The 15150-nt window shown below is 42.8% G+C and overlaps 1 protein-coding gene across 1 annotated transcript in view; it reads right to left on the reverse strand.

The window, feature by feature from the left end:
• Positions 1-8378, reverse strand: part of nherf1b (NHERF family PDZ scaffold protein 1b) — a 101484-nt gene extending 93106 nt beyond the window's left edge. Inside the window, exon 1 of the mRNA XM_043714534.2 lies at positions 7826-8378. Within this exon, the coding sequence (XP_043570469.1) occupies positions 7826-8263 (438 nt within the window). The 5' untranslated portion in view covers positions 8264-8378. The remainder of the gene's footprint in view (positions 1-7825) is intronic.
• Between the last annotated feature and the right edge of the window lie 6772 nt (positions 8379-15150).

Below are 15150 nucleotides of genomic sequence, written 5' to 3' on the forward strand. Positions count from 1 at the left end.
AGTCAAAACCACACATCTTCTCTCCTCCATAAACACAGGTTGGCAAAGTTGCAGTATCATCTGTACAACACGCATCAAATGCTCTGATGGAAGATAAAGTGAGTCATTTGCTGTTCAATAGGACAACCAAGCTATCCATAGGTTCTCCATGCAAAACTGGGTAATCTAAAATAATTGCTATCTCCAACTAAATTCTTAGGATACATTTTATTTTACCGATGTTTAGTGTGTGATCATGTGATAAAGTGGAAAGCTTTCTGCAAGAAATCAGCTGTTGGAAGGAGACCAAAGTTGTCTCTTGACACAGTCTATTCTTTGCAAAACACAACAGCAGGAAAGGTGGGTGAATAGTTTTCTGAGATTGAAGCAGCCTCTGGCACCTTAATGACATTATTATTAGTGGAGCACCAAAATTAGTGTGCTGAGCAACAATTAAAAACCACAGCTACACATCAGGAAATAACAACACCGCTACATGCTTATTCAGTTTCCGACCTTTCCTAATCTCCTTATCCAGTCTAGAACTAAGAGGGTGTCTAGAACTAAGAGGGTGTCTAGAACTAAGAGGGTGTCTAGAACTAAGAGGGTGTCTAGAACTAAGAGGGTGTCTAGAACTAAGAGGGTGTCTAGAACTAAGAGGGTGTCTATCAAGAAACTATCAACAAATGTTGAGATGAACAGTAAACCCTGCACAATTATCACCTTCACTTACTGCACTTAGCCTAACTTTCTACCAAGTCTCTCTCCAGACTTCAAAAGCCTAACAATTTATGGTTCAGAAATTAAAAGGTTAATTTTTCCAAATATAAATGAACAAATCAGTCAAAATGAATATCATTCTGACAACTCAAACAAGTCCATTCTTTGGTAATAGTTTATTTACTTCGAATGAACATCAAACTAAATGTTAGCATTCAGGAATTTCAAGCTAATCAGTCTGTGCTGTGTTTTACAGGGACTTCTCAGACTTTCAAATTAAATTTGAAAAAGGGCCATCAATCAAGTACAAACCGAACCAGACACAGCATTGTTTAATTTTGAATTATAATCTCTAATCAACATTGTGTCGATGTAGATTTCACACATTAATTAGAAATGCAGTCAGTTTTTGAAGAGCTCACGTAGTGGTTTTAAAAAGAACAGCTACAAAAAGTTGATGGGTCCAAATTGTTCCACACCAACAAACTTTCCTCACCATCCAATGTAACCCCAGTGAAACAAAACGTTCAACAAACCACTAATAAATTCAACAGCTTTGCACTGTTTGTAATTATGTTGTAATTACAGGAAGCAGTATTAACACACTACCAGAATGCAATCTGTACAACCACCAACTATGAAAGTCAAACCTGCATTTCACACATTTTTCCTCATAAAACACAACCAAAAGGAATGCTATCATCGCAGACTGCAGGTAACAATGCAATTACAACAGTGCACTCAGAAATCTAAGTTCAAGTTTCTTTTGTGGCTGAAACTGCTGAATATCATACCATGCAGATTTACAGAGAAGTGATAATGTTGCAATTGAGTATGAGGGAGAGGTGGAAGTTTGAGATTAAGCAAACTGCCTATTCATCATTATTTCTCCAAAAATGCCATTATGCATTAGTGAAGCATAATTCATCCCACCAACTAAAGCACATCAAGCAGCGCACAGGTCCGCACATGGAGATGCTAACCAATCTGTATTTATACGTCATACTAACAGTGCTCAAACATTCCCCAATCAGGAATGTCCCAAAATGGAACCAAAGTTCTTCACTGTAATGACCACCAAGTGGATGGCATTCTGGCTGCTGACAAGTACATTATTCATAAATATATTACAGGGTTCCTTTCAGGTCTTTATGCTTCAGTATATTACTTCAGCTGTAGATAAATTTTATTCAATAGTTTCGCCTGCGCATATACTGAAAATATCCAAAAGGGAGGGTGGAACTGGTAAAATAGATGGAGGATATCATTGCATTCACCTGTTAATGGATTAATTACTAAATCTAAGCATGTTAGCTATACTGTATCCAATAAAAATGCAGGTTTCAATTCATAGGCAATTGTCTAGTGATTTGCTAGGAACATGAAACCAAGCACTGGGAAAAGCTTCCATTAATTTTACACTGCTGGCTAGAATTTGATCTGATTGGCTTCACTCCAGAATGGCACTTACACAATGCGCCAAACTACTTTGTAACTTCAGAATCTATCACCAGTAGCCTGCCATCAACTGCCATGATAACCTGACAGGAGATCTGTGGGTTCATGCCTAATCAGACATTGAGGGGGTCACAATATTGGAAGCACAATCATCTAGAGTTACATGAACTACAATAAAGTTGTACTGGGTCTAATGTACAAAACATAGTTCAGCTGATCGATACTACTGGGAGGTAACAGCAGTCCAACAGACCAATAAACTTTCCTGCATAAGTCACCATACTTCAAAAGGTATTTGCTGTGAGAAACATTGCACCAATTTAACAAAAAAGGTCCCACAAAGATTAAAGCTTTAAAAGAAAATACAACATGGCCATTGTGCAATCTATCCACTGAGCATGTGACTCTTCTAAATTACTTCAGAGCTCGAATGACTTATTTCTAGACTTTATCCTTCTAAAATTAGGCGGTGCCTGGAGAGCATTTTCATCAATGCTAGATACACTGTCACTGTACAACACCGAGGTACATACAGTAAGTACAAGTCTGTCACCATACAACACGGAGGACAGTATTGGTGGGGACAGGTCCACCACAGTGTAACAGCTTGTCCCTTGAGGTGAACGCAATTTGATATAAATTAAGGAGTAGTAAAGCAGCATCTCACATGTGTGTTGGTTTTCAATTTTGATCTATAATGAACTAGTGTTGACACTTAGATGACATAATTGTTACAGTGAAAGTTACATATTTCAGTAAAAGAATGACTTGCTCTACGAGCTCAGTGTCACAGTTAATATTTGTTTCCTACCCAGGAAGGGAAGTGCTGAAGTCTCGCATTCAAGTCTGACAAGTGAATGAAGTGGGCCATTTACAAGAACACAAGCTCATGAATTTTATATGCAAGTTTGAATGCCAAACCAGAATTTCACTGCTTCAACCCTTTCACTGCAATAAGCGAGCTCCTCCTTTCAAAAGCCAAAGTGGCCAGATTCAACTCACTGTCAAGATAGGTGTTTGTGTGTTTTGGGAAGGTCAGGGGGAGGGGAAAAGAGAACACACAAAACATGGAAATTTTCAGCTCAAGGTGGCATTCAGATCATCATGTCTGTGCTGGCTGAGAAACAATATAATCTAATCTCAATTATCAGCCTTTGATCCTTAACCTTGGTTGGTTATGCCATCTCAAGTGAAAAGAATAAAAACAGTACTTCATACTTTCTAAACTGTGACAAGGATTTCTGCCTTTGCAACCCTTTAGAGTCATAGAGATGTACAGCACGGAAACAGACCCTTCAATCCAACTCATCCATGCTGACCAGATATCCCAATCTAATCTCTTCCTATTTGCCAGCACTTGGCCCATATCCCTCTAAACTCTTCCTAATCATATACCCATCCAGATGCCTTTTAAATGTTGCAAGTACAGGTTCATAGCTCCTTGAAAGTAGAATCGCAGGTCGATAGTGAAGGCAGCATTTGGTATGCTTCCCTTTATTGCTCAGAGCATTGAGTACAGGAGTTGGGAGGACGTGTTACGTCTGTACAGGACGTTGGTTAGCCACTTTTGGAATACTGGTTGCAATTCTGGTCTCCTTCCTACTGGAAGGATGTTTGTGAAACTTGAAAGGGTTCAGAAAAGATTTACAAGGGTGTTGCCAGGTTGGAGGATTTGAGCTGCAGGGAGAGGCTGAATAAGCTGGGGCTGTTTTCCCTGGAGCATTGAAGGCTGAGGGGTGACCTTATAGAGGTTTATAAAATCATGAGCGGCATAGATAGGATAAATAGACAAAGTCTTTTCCCTGGGGTGGGGGAGTCCAGAATTAGAATGCATAGGTTTATGGTGAGGGGGGGGGCAATATATAAAAGAGACCTAAAGGGCAACTTTTTCACGCAGAGGGTGGTGCATGTATAGAACAAGCTGCCAGAGAAAGTGGCGGAGCTTTCAGGCAAAGAATTCCAGACTCCCACAATCCTCTGGGCAAAAAAAAGATTTAACTCTTGTCTAATCTTTCTCCCAAATACTTGAGATGTGGTCCTCCTATTATTGACCTCTCAGAGAAATGAGGCCTTATCTTACCACTATCTAGGCTCCTCATAATCTTATAACAGTCAATTAAACTTTGCTTCAGACAGCACTGTTCCAAAAAAGACACCTTGATCTATTTCACTCTTTCCTTGTCGTTAAGTATGTGCATTTTCCTCTGTATCTTCTCCAGTTTAATCTCACTTCCTGTAAGGCAATGGCCAGACTAATTGCAGCACTTAAACTGTGGCCTTACTCATACTTAAAACAGTTTTAGTATAAACTCCCTGCTCTTAATGACTAGCCTCATTAAAGGAAAGTAAAATGTATGCTGTCTGAAGGAAAAGTTTTAAATTGTTCACTGGCTTAATTTGTTTGATTAGAAAATCTACTTGATGTCAACCACGCTCCAAATCTCCAATCGTGAAAGACATACACTACTGCCAGTCGCAGTAAGTGTAAAGGACCTCTAACTGTCTAAATGGAAACAGTAAAAGAAAGAACATTTACTTTAACAAAAACAGAAATTGCTGGAAAAACCGGCAGCATCTGCGGGGAGAAAGCTGAGTTAACATTTCCAGTCCGATGATGCTTCATCGGAAACAAAACAGAATTTGTTGGAAAACCACAGCAGGTCTGGCAGCATCTGTGGGGAGAAAACAGAGTTAATGTTTTGAGTTCGGTGACTCTTCGTCAGAACACTGCCAGCAAATTTGCTGAGTTTCCTTGCAATTTATGTTTTTTATTTGGATCTCCAACATTCACAGTTCTTTGTTTTATTTTACTTTCCTTTCCCCAGTAATAGGAATGAAACCCCAACTTGCTGCCTCAATGCAGTACTTTCCCCATCTCCAAACAGGAATCAATCCCATGGACAGAATGAAGATGAGGAGTAAGCACAGTTTGCGCTGTGAATGCCTAAATTTTTTTTACTGTTGCAATGTGACAGACATTTGTTGACCATAAGTCACAGAAGCAGAAATTAGGCCATTTGGCCCATTGAGTCTTCTCTGCCATTCGATCATGGCTGATAAGTTTCTCAACCCATTCTCCCTCTTTCTCCCCATCACCCTTAATCTCCTTGATACTCAAGAATCTATCTATCTCAGTCTTAAATATGCTCAATAGCCTGGCCTCCCCAGCCTTCTGTGGCAATGAATTCGATAGACTCACTAATCTCTGGCTGAAGAATTTTCTCCTTATCTCTGTTCTAACTTACGGCAGTGCCCTCAGGTCCTAGTCTTTCCTACCAATGAAAACATCTTCCCAACATCTACTCTGTCCAGGCCATTCAGTATTAAGTATGTTTCATCTTTCTAAACTCAATCAAGTATAGACCCAGAGTCCTCAAACAATCCTCATATGTTATGCTTTTCATTCCTAGGACCATTCTTGTGAACCTCCTCTGAATACGCTCCAGGGCCAGTACATCCTTCCTGAGATATTGGGGCCAAAACTGCACACATTTCTCCAAATGTGGACTGACCAGAGCCTTATAGAGCCTCAGAAATACTTCCCAGCTTTTATATTCAAGTCCTCCCTAACTATTGACTCAACCTGCAAGTTTACCTTGAGGGAATCCTGGACTAGAACTCTCTTTGCACTCCAGACTTCTGAATTTTCTCCCCATTTAGAAATTAGTCCTTGCCTCTATTTCTCCTACCAAAGTGCATGACTTTACACTTTCCCACATTGTAATCCATCTGCCATTCCTTTGCCCACTCTCCTAACCTATCCAAATTCTTCTGAAGCCTCCCTGCCTCCACAGTGCTACCAGTCCCTTTACTTATCTTTGTATCATCATCAACAGAGTTAGCCACAGTACCCTCAGTTCCTTCATCTAGATTATTAATTTATAAAGTGAAAAGTTGTGGTGCCAGCACTGAGCCTTATGGCACACCACTTTGTCACCAGCTGCCATCCTGAAAAGATCCCTTTTATCCCCACTGTCTGCTTTCTGTACAGCAAAATCCCACAAACTGGAGCATGGTTACAAATAGATAATCAGTTTTAAGGTTGGCTGACGGATTAATATCAGTCACGACACCTGGCAAATTTGGCAGGGCAAATTTGGCAGGTCTGGCAACATCCATGGAAAGACAGCAGTTAATGTTTTGGGTCTAGGGACCTTTCTTCAGAACTCTGCTTTCTCTCTACAGATACATTAGCCCTTCCTGAAGAAGGGCTAATGCCCGAAACGTCGATTCTCCTGTTCCCTAGATGCTGCCTGACCTGCTGCGCTTCTCCAGCAACACATTTCCATCTCTCTACAGATACAGCCAGACCTGCTGAGTTTCTCTAGCAAGTCATGTTTTTGTTTCAGATTTACAGGATGTACAGTTTTTTGTTATATATTATACTCAGGAGAACACTCCTACTCTTCTTCTAAATAATGCTGTGGGACCTTTTACCTCCATGCAAGGCAAGACAATGTTACGTCACTCTCAATATTGCACTAGAGAGGGAGAGACCGGACATTAGCCTCAAGTCTCCAGAGGGTAACCCACAAACTTCAGGTAACCATTTTTGAGTGGCTGGTACTAAAAATACAAATCTTTCCCTTCATCTTTAGATAAGGAAAGAATTGCAAGAAATGGAGTTTTACACAGTCCCCTAACAAGATCCAATGGGAATTTCCTATTGACAAAGCTTTCAACAGAGGGCCAGTTTTAGTAGGGCTAATTAGATTTTCAGTTATTCCACCACACACCTATCCAATAAATAGCTTTAGCACTTACTGCTTAGACTCTGACCTCAATACCTGAACTGTGATCATCACAATAAATACGAGGGCAATAACTAAACTAGCGAATGTCTGCAAGTATAACAGAAAGGTACACTGCTGCTCAAATGTGCTGAAATGGCAGAGGTACCGACCCTTGTCTCCTGTAACATGGGAGGAAAGGAAACCAAAAATCAACACTCTCTCAAACCAGATCCCTGTACAACAACAGATTCAGCAAGTTCTGGCTCAAGTTTCGTCCAGTATCAAGGAAAGAAGGGCAGTCTATACTATGCCAGTCTGTTCAGTGGCATCCTGTGAAATCTCTCCCTAGTTCTTGGATGGTTGCTGCTGTCAGCTCACTCTCTGTGTGGTGGTTAGAGCCAAATTCCATAGCCTTGTTCACTTGACAAAGTAAATTCAGCATCAGATTTACACCCTGGACTTTGTGCAGTAAAGAAAAACTAAGTGAGTCTCGAGTTAGGACCAGCGTTGACCCCTCAGCCAGTGTAACAACTCAGCATATCCCATTGGTGTTACACACACACACACACTGGCGGCTCCTGATATACTTATTCATTAAGCCTTTAACTTTAGCTCATAAGCCACTCCAGATGAATTGCTGGGAAATCTTCTCAGGGAAGGGCGACCGCGCCGGCCTTCCTCTCCAGATGCTGCGCACTTCCATCCCCAAGGAACCTGCATTCCGACCATGCGGACCCCAGGGATTCCTGTGCTCACGTCTCGTTCACACCTATACCTTACTTTTGTCTCAGGCAGTGACCCCCGCCGTCCATCCTGGTAATGACCACCATCTCCCACTTCCCTAGAACGTTCCCCCTTCTCAGAGCAGTGCGCTGTCGGGCCAGCCTCTTCCCTCAACACCAACCCCCCCCCCCCCATCCAGCGCCCACCCTCACCTTCTCGCTGCTGCTCTGAGACACAGTGTCTGCCGCTTTGGGCTCGGCTGCCGGGCTTTTCTCCTCGGGCTCCTCCTGCTGCACCTCGCCCGATTCCGTGGGGTCGGGGATGCCGTCGATGTATTCCTCCTTGCATACTAGCCCCCGGGCCCTCAGCAGGTCGTCCGTCTCCCTGTCCACCACCAGCAGCCGGGTTTGCTCAGCCACCGCCTTGATCTTCTGGACCACTTGCTGGTGGCTGTCCTGCTCCACGTTATCCCCATTCACCTGAACCACTTTATCCCCGGCCCGCAGCCCCGCTCGCTCAGCTGGAGAGGCCGCTTCTACCAGGCGGATGAACTGACCAGTCTTGCCCTTCTCCCCGTGCAGGTGGAAGCCGTATCCACTCGGGCCTTTCTCGATAATACAGAGCCGTGGCCGGAGCTGCTCCTTGGTCATGGTGGGGATAAACCCTCAATCGGTCACTGACTCGAAGACACTGTATCGAAGTGTGACTGGGGGATACTCTGTATCCAAGTGGCACTCGGAGATATTGTGTCTGCGCGCGATTCACAAACTGCAACAAAGTATCTGCACAGCCAGGGCCGGCCTCCTTTTGACTGACAGCTCCCCTCTCCAATCACTGACAGGGAATCTCAAGCTTTCGCCAATCGACGCCTTCCTCCGCAAGGCCCCTCCTCCTTATTAATATTTATTCCACGTTGCTTTCAAATTTGCATCCCCTCTGACGTGAGAAAGCAGGAGTTTAACATCTTCATCGATTAATTCAGAGTCTGCAACACGCTGCGGAGTAATGATGAATTCCACGCCGCGAATGCTTTTCAAAATACCATGGCGTAAACTTGCAAAGGAGGCTGCATCACGAACTTTAAGAATACTCGCAAACCCCGCCTCGGTCGCCGGGCAACTTGTTGATTGACAAGTCTTGAGCGAAGCTGGAAGCGGGAGAACTGCAAATCTAGGAAAATTGCAGAAAAGCTCTGTCAAAGCTCAGCAGCGTATCGGCTATTTTACACTGCACATCCAACTTTAGAACAATGTTGTCTTGGTGCACGCAAGAACAAATCTTAATAAATATATATGGTAAAAGTCACTTTTTTTAAAATTCCACCCTCCCCCCCCCATCTCACTTCATGTTGCCAATGCTGTCTCCTGCTGGTAAGAGAATGCAACTTGCAAAATGTTCTTTGAGGGCTCAGATAGTTTCGGGAACCCCAGCCAGGACAAACATATAAATAGAAAGCAGGAGACAACAGCTTCTTCACTTGGAGGTCACCACTGATGATGTTACCTTGCCAAGTAATGAAACGTCTGGATATCAAGCCTACAGCTCAGCGAGCAAACCTACACACTTGTTTCGGAAAGTTCGAGATTTTTGATATTTTACTCAAAACCATTACAAACATTTTTAACATTCGAACACATACTTTGCAGAAATGTTGTTCCTGTGGAAAACAAAAAATGGAAAGAAATGAAAAGACTTAAATAATCACCGATACTGCAGAAATAGTGTGAACAAAACAAACAATTTTCATTAAACTGATGGCCTCAATCTTACATGCTCAGAAAAATCTAGTTGCAGATATAGTGGGTGTATTGTTTGTATTTCTGCAAAATTTCCTAGATTTTGGATAGAATGGAACATCTAGAAATTAGAAATATAATAATGAATGTAGTCAGCATAGATTTCAAAAGTGAAAATCTAGCTGCATCATAGAATTTTACAGTACAGCAGTCGGCCATTCGGCCCATAGACTGTGTACTGGGTCCTGAAAGACCTACTCAGCCAGTCCCATTCCATACAATTGATTGGCTTGATTTGATTTATTGTCACATATACTTATTACAAATACAGTTAAAAGTGTTGTTTAGTGTCGCAACTTTCTGGCAGCATTTTGAAACACAGAAAACAAACCAAAAGGCAGAATATAAAGCCAGAAAAATATAACAATAAAGTTAATCTTATAGTTTTATCTCAATAAAGTGGTGGTCTTTGGAACAGCTCCCAGTTTCTTACTCAGTTTGGGGCCTGGATCTGCGCTCCTCCACCCTGGTGTTTTAGAGTCATAGAGATGTACAGCACGGAAACAGACCCTTCAGCCCAATCCGTCCATGCCGACCAGATATCTCAACCCAATCTAGTCCCACCTGCCAGCACCCGGCCCATATGCCTCCAAACCCTTCCTATTCATATACCCATCCAAATGCCTTTTAAATGTTGCAATTGTACCAGCCTCCACCACTTCCTCTGGCAGCTCATTCCATACACATACCACCCTCTGCGTGAAAAAGTTGCCCCAGAGGTCTCTTTTATATCTTTACCCTCTCACCCTAGACCTATGCCCTCTAGTTCTGGACTTCCCCACCACAGGGAAAAGACGTTGTCTATTTATCCTATCTATGCCCCTCATGATTTTGTTAATCTCTATAAGGTCACCCCTCAGCCTCTGACGCTCCAGCGAAAACAGCCCCAGCCTGTTCAGACTCTCCCTATAGCTCACATCCTCCAACCCTAGCAACATCCTTGTAAATCTTTTCTGAACTCTTTCAAGTTTAACAACATCTTTCCGATAGAAAGGAGACCAGAATTGCATGCAATATTCCAAAAGTGGCCTAACCAATGTCCTGTACAGCCGCAACATGACCTCCCAACTCCTGTACTCAATACTCTGAACAATAAAGGAAAGCATACCAAGCGCCTTCTTCACGATCCTATCTACCTGCGACTCCACTTTCAATGAGCTATGAACCTGCACTCCAAGGTCTCTTTGTTCAGCAACACTCCCTTGGACCTTACCATTTTGAATCCCTGCTGCTAAACTGACGACACTACTGCAACCATGCTTCACCTTGGAAGAACTGATGAATGTACTAATTTTTTTCAGAAAGGAACAGAGCAGGAAATGGGGTAGATGGAATTTATCTTAATTTTCAAAATGCTTTTCATAAGGTGCCCCACAGCAGATCAATAAATAAGGTTAGAGACAAGTGGCAATGGCTTTGAGACAGAAAACTGAGAGTAGTTATTTAGAATAGTAGAGGTGGTAAGTGGTTTTCTACTTGGATCAGAGCTTAGGAGTTCTGTAGCAAGTAACACTTCTTGACTTCCCAGAGTCAAGGCACAAGTCAGGTGTGTGATGGAATAATTCTCATTTGCTTTGACAAGGGCAACTCCAACACCCTCAACCCACTCAGTTGTATCAGTCGTTTTGAAGTCTCAAAGACCACCTGGCATCAACCTAGATACTGAAATGACAACAGCCAAAACTGCATTGTTGACACCGCAAAGTCCTCCTTACCAATATCTGGGGCCTAGTGTCAAACGTGGGTGAGTTGTCTCACAGACTAGTTAAGCAACAGCCTGACATAGACGTACTGATGGAATCATACCTTACAATGTCCAGGGATCACCAGCACCATCCCTGGATATATCCTGACATGCCTATAGGACAGACACAACAGAGGTGGCTGCACAGTGGTGTACAGTTGGGAGGTAGTTGCCCTCAACATTAAATTGAGTCCTCAATATTGACTCTGGACCCCATTAAGTTTCATATTTTTAGGTTAAACATAGTCAAGGACACCTCCTATTGATTACCATGCACTGTCCTCCTTCAGCTGATGAATCAGTATTATTCCACGTTTAACAACACTTGGAAGAAGCACTGAGGGTGGCAATGTGCAGACTACTCTGGGTGGGGAAAGGCATGTACACTACTAAGATTACCTCGGAAGCAAGACACTGATCAAGCTGATCAGATCCTGAAGGACACAGCTGCCGCACTGGGTCTGGGGCAAATAGTGATGGGAAACAAGAGGAGAACCATACTTGACCTCATTCTCACCAATCTGCCTGCCGTAGATGCATCGGTCCATGTTATTAAGAGTAATCACTGCAAAGTCCTTGAGGAGACAAAGTCCCATCTTCCCAATGAGAATACCCTCCGTTATGTTGTGTGGCATGAGTACCGTGCTAAATCCAACTGATTTTAAACAGATCTAACAACTCCAGAGCATTCATGAGGCACTATGGGCCATCTACAGCAGCCGAAACATACTCCAACACAATCTGCATGCTTTTGCCCTGGCATCCCACTCAACCATTACCATCAAACTAGGGAACTAACCTTGGTTCAATGGAGAATGCAGGTGGGCATGCCAGGGAGCATGAAGATGAAGTGTCAACCTGGTGAAGCTACCAAACAGGATGACTTGTTTGCCAAACAGCATAAGCAGTAAGTAATAGACTGAGATAAGCAATCTTATAACCAATGGATCAGATCTAAACTCTGCAGTCCTACTACATCCAGTCATGAATGTTCATGGACAATTAAACAATTCATTGGAGTGGGAAGCTCCATAAATATGCCCATCCTCAATGATGGAAGTGCCCAGCACGTAAGTGCAAAAAACAAAGCTGAAGCATTTGCAACAATCTGGGCTAAAGTGAAAGTGCTGAATAGATGATCCATCTCAGCCTCTTCCAGTAGTCCCCAGCATCACAGATGCCAGTCTTCAGTTAGTCTGATTCACTCCTTGTGATATCAAAAAATGGTTGGAGGCAGTAGACGCTGCAACGGCCATAGGCCCTGATAATATTCCTACAAGGATACAGAAGATACAGAACACTTATCCTTCAGAACTTGCCAAGCTGTTCCAGTACAGCTACAACACTGGCATCTACCCATCAATGTGGAAAATTGCTCAGGTATGTACTGTTCACAGGAAGCAGGACAAATCCAACCCAGCCAATTACCGCCTCATCAGTCTATTCTTGATCTTCATTAAAATGATGGAAGGTGTCATCAACAATGCTATCAAGCAGCACCTACTCAACAACAACCAGCTTACTGATGCCTAGCTTGGGTTCTCATTAGGGCCACTAGCTCCTGACCTCATTACAGCCTTGGTTCAAACTGGGGCAAGAATACTGAATTTCAAAGATGAGGTGAGATTGACAGCCCTTGACATCAAGAGCAGGTTTAACTGACTGTGGCATCAAACAGCCCTCGCAAAATTGGAATCAATGGGAATGGTGACAAACTCTCCACTGCTTGGAGTCATCCCTGGCACATAGGAAGATGGTTGTGGTCGTTGGAAGTCAGCCATCTGAGCTCCAGGACATCTCTGTAAGAGTTCCTCATGGTAATGTCCTAGGTTTAACCATTTTCAGCTGCTTCATCAATGACATTCCCTCCATCATAAGGTCAGATTTGATGATTGCACAATGTTTAGCAGTCCATGTCAAAATGCAAAAAGATCTGAACAATATCCAGGCTTGGGCTGACAAGTGGCAATTACATTCATGCCACACAAATGCTAGGCAATGACCATCTCCAATAAGAGGCAATGTGGACATCCCCTCTTGACATCCAATGGTGTTACCATCACTGAATCCCCCACTATCAACATCCTGGTAGTTACCATTAACCAGAAATTCAATTGGACTCACCATATTAATACACTGACTGCAAGAAACAGCCAGAGGCTAGGAATACTTCAGGGAGTAAGTCAACTCTTGAGTAACCATCTACACATGTACAGCCACAAGTCAGGTGTGAGATGGAATACTCCCCATTTGCCTGGATGAGTACAGCTTCAAACAACACTTGTGAAGCTTTGCACCATCCAGAAAGATATAGGCAGCAGATGCACAGAATGCTGTCACCTGCAAATACCTCTACAACTGACTCACATCCAGACTTGGAAATATATCACTATCCTTTAAAATCCTGGAACTCCATAACAGACTATCAGGGTGCTTATAATAAATGTGCTATAGTAGTTCAAGAAGACAGCTCACTACCACATTTTTAAGGTCAACCAGGAATGAACAATAAACACTGACCCAACAATGCCCACATACAACAACCAAATAAAAACAAACTTGGAAGTTGCAAGCCTAGCTGGGGTAGAGGAACAAAGGGATCTCAAAGTAAAATACACCATTTACTAAAAGCTGTGCCACAGGTTGGCAAGATGATAAAAAAGCCAAGAAATCAATCTTCTTTCTATAGTGATAGAATTGAAAAGTACCTTTTGTAATCTAGCAAATGTCCACATTTAGATTACTGCATGCAGTAAAGGATGTAGAGACATTGGGGACCTGGGCTCGATTCCAGCCTTGGGTGACTGCCAATGTTGGAGTTTGCATGTTCTCTCTGTATCATGTGACTTTCCTCTGGGTGCTCCAGTTTCCTATGCAAAGATGTGCAGGTTAGATGGATTGGCCATGGTAAATTGTCCATAGTGTTCAGGGATATGCAGGCTAGGTGAGTTAGCTATGGCAAATGTGGGGTTATGGGAATAGGTTGGGGGGCTGTGTCTGTGTCTGGGTGGGATGCTGTTCAGAGAGTTGGTGCAGACTTAATAGGCTGAATGGCCTCTTTCCGCACTATGGGGATTCTAAGTGTTACATGGATAATACCAGAAATGCATGGTATATACATTTTATAAAAGCTGGGTCTCTTTTGGAAGCAGTAAGTTTGTTGGTGACCAAACAGAGATCTTTAAAATGATGAATTGTTTTGATTAGGTGGATTGAGAGAAAATGTTTCCTCTTTTGGGGAGGAAAATAACTCGAGGCAATCAAAATAAGGTAGTCACCAAGAAATCTTACAGGAAATTCAGAAGAAGTGTTTCTACCATGTGAGAACATGTAGTTGCTGCCAGGGAGGAGTTGAAGCAAATGGCAGTCATGAATTTAACAGGATGCTTGTTAATCAACTGAGGGAGAAGGAAATAGCTGGTTATGATGATAGATTTAGATAAGTACCGATGGGAGGAGCTTTCAGTGCAGTATAAATATTATCAAGGATTAGTCAGGACTAAAGGGCAGGATGATGGCTGAGTGCTTAGCACTGATGCCTCACAGCGCCAGGGACCCGGGTTTAATTCCACCCTCAGGCAATTGTCTGAGCAGAGTTTACACATTCTCCTCGTGTCTGCGTAGGTTTCCTTTGGGTGCTCCAATTTCCTCCCACAGTCCAAAGATGTGCAGATTAGGTGAATTAGCCATGGGAAATGCAGGGTTACAGAGATCAGGTAGGGAGATAGGTCTGGATGGAATGCTCTTAGGAAAGTATATTAGGACTTGATGAGCTGAATGACTTGCTTCCACACTGTAGGGAGTTGATGATTCCACTTGGGCTGAATGACCCATTTCAGTTCTCTATATCCTCTGTACTTTCAGTAGTTCCAGTGAATTGGAGACCAGAAAATGTGATGTCTCTATTCAATAAAGGCAGTGACATAGAAAGTAGGAAATTATAGGTCTGTTAGCCTAATATCTGTAATTAGGAAAGTGGCAGAATTCAATGTCAAAC

Source organism: Chiloscyllium plagiosum, unplaced genomic scaffold, assembly GCF_037043375.1.
Source record: "Chiloscyllium plagiosum isolate Xiang-an unplaced genomic scaffold, Cpla_swu_hap1 HiC_scaffold_25, whole genome shotgun sequence".
Lineage (NCBI taxonomy): Eukaryota > Metazoa > Chordata > Chondrichthyes > Orectolobiformes > Hemiscylliidae > Chiloscyllium > Chiloscyllium plagiosum.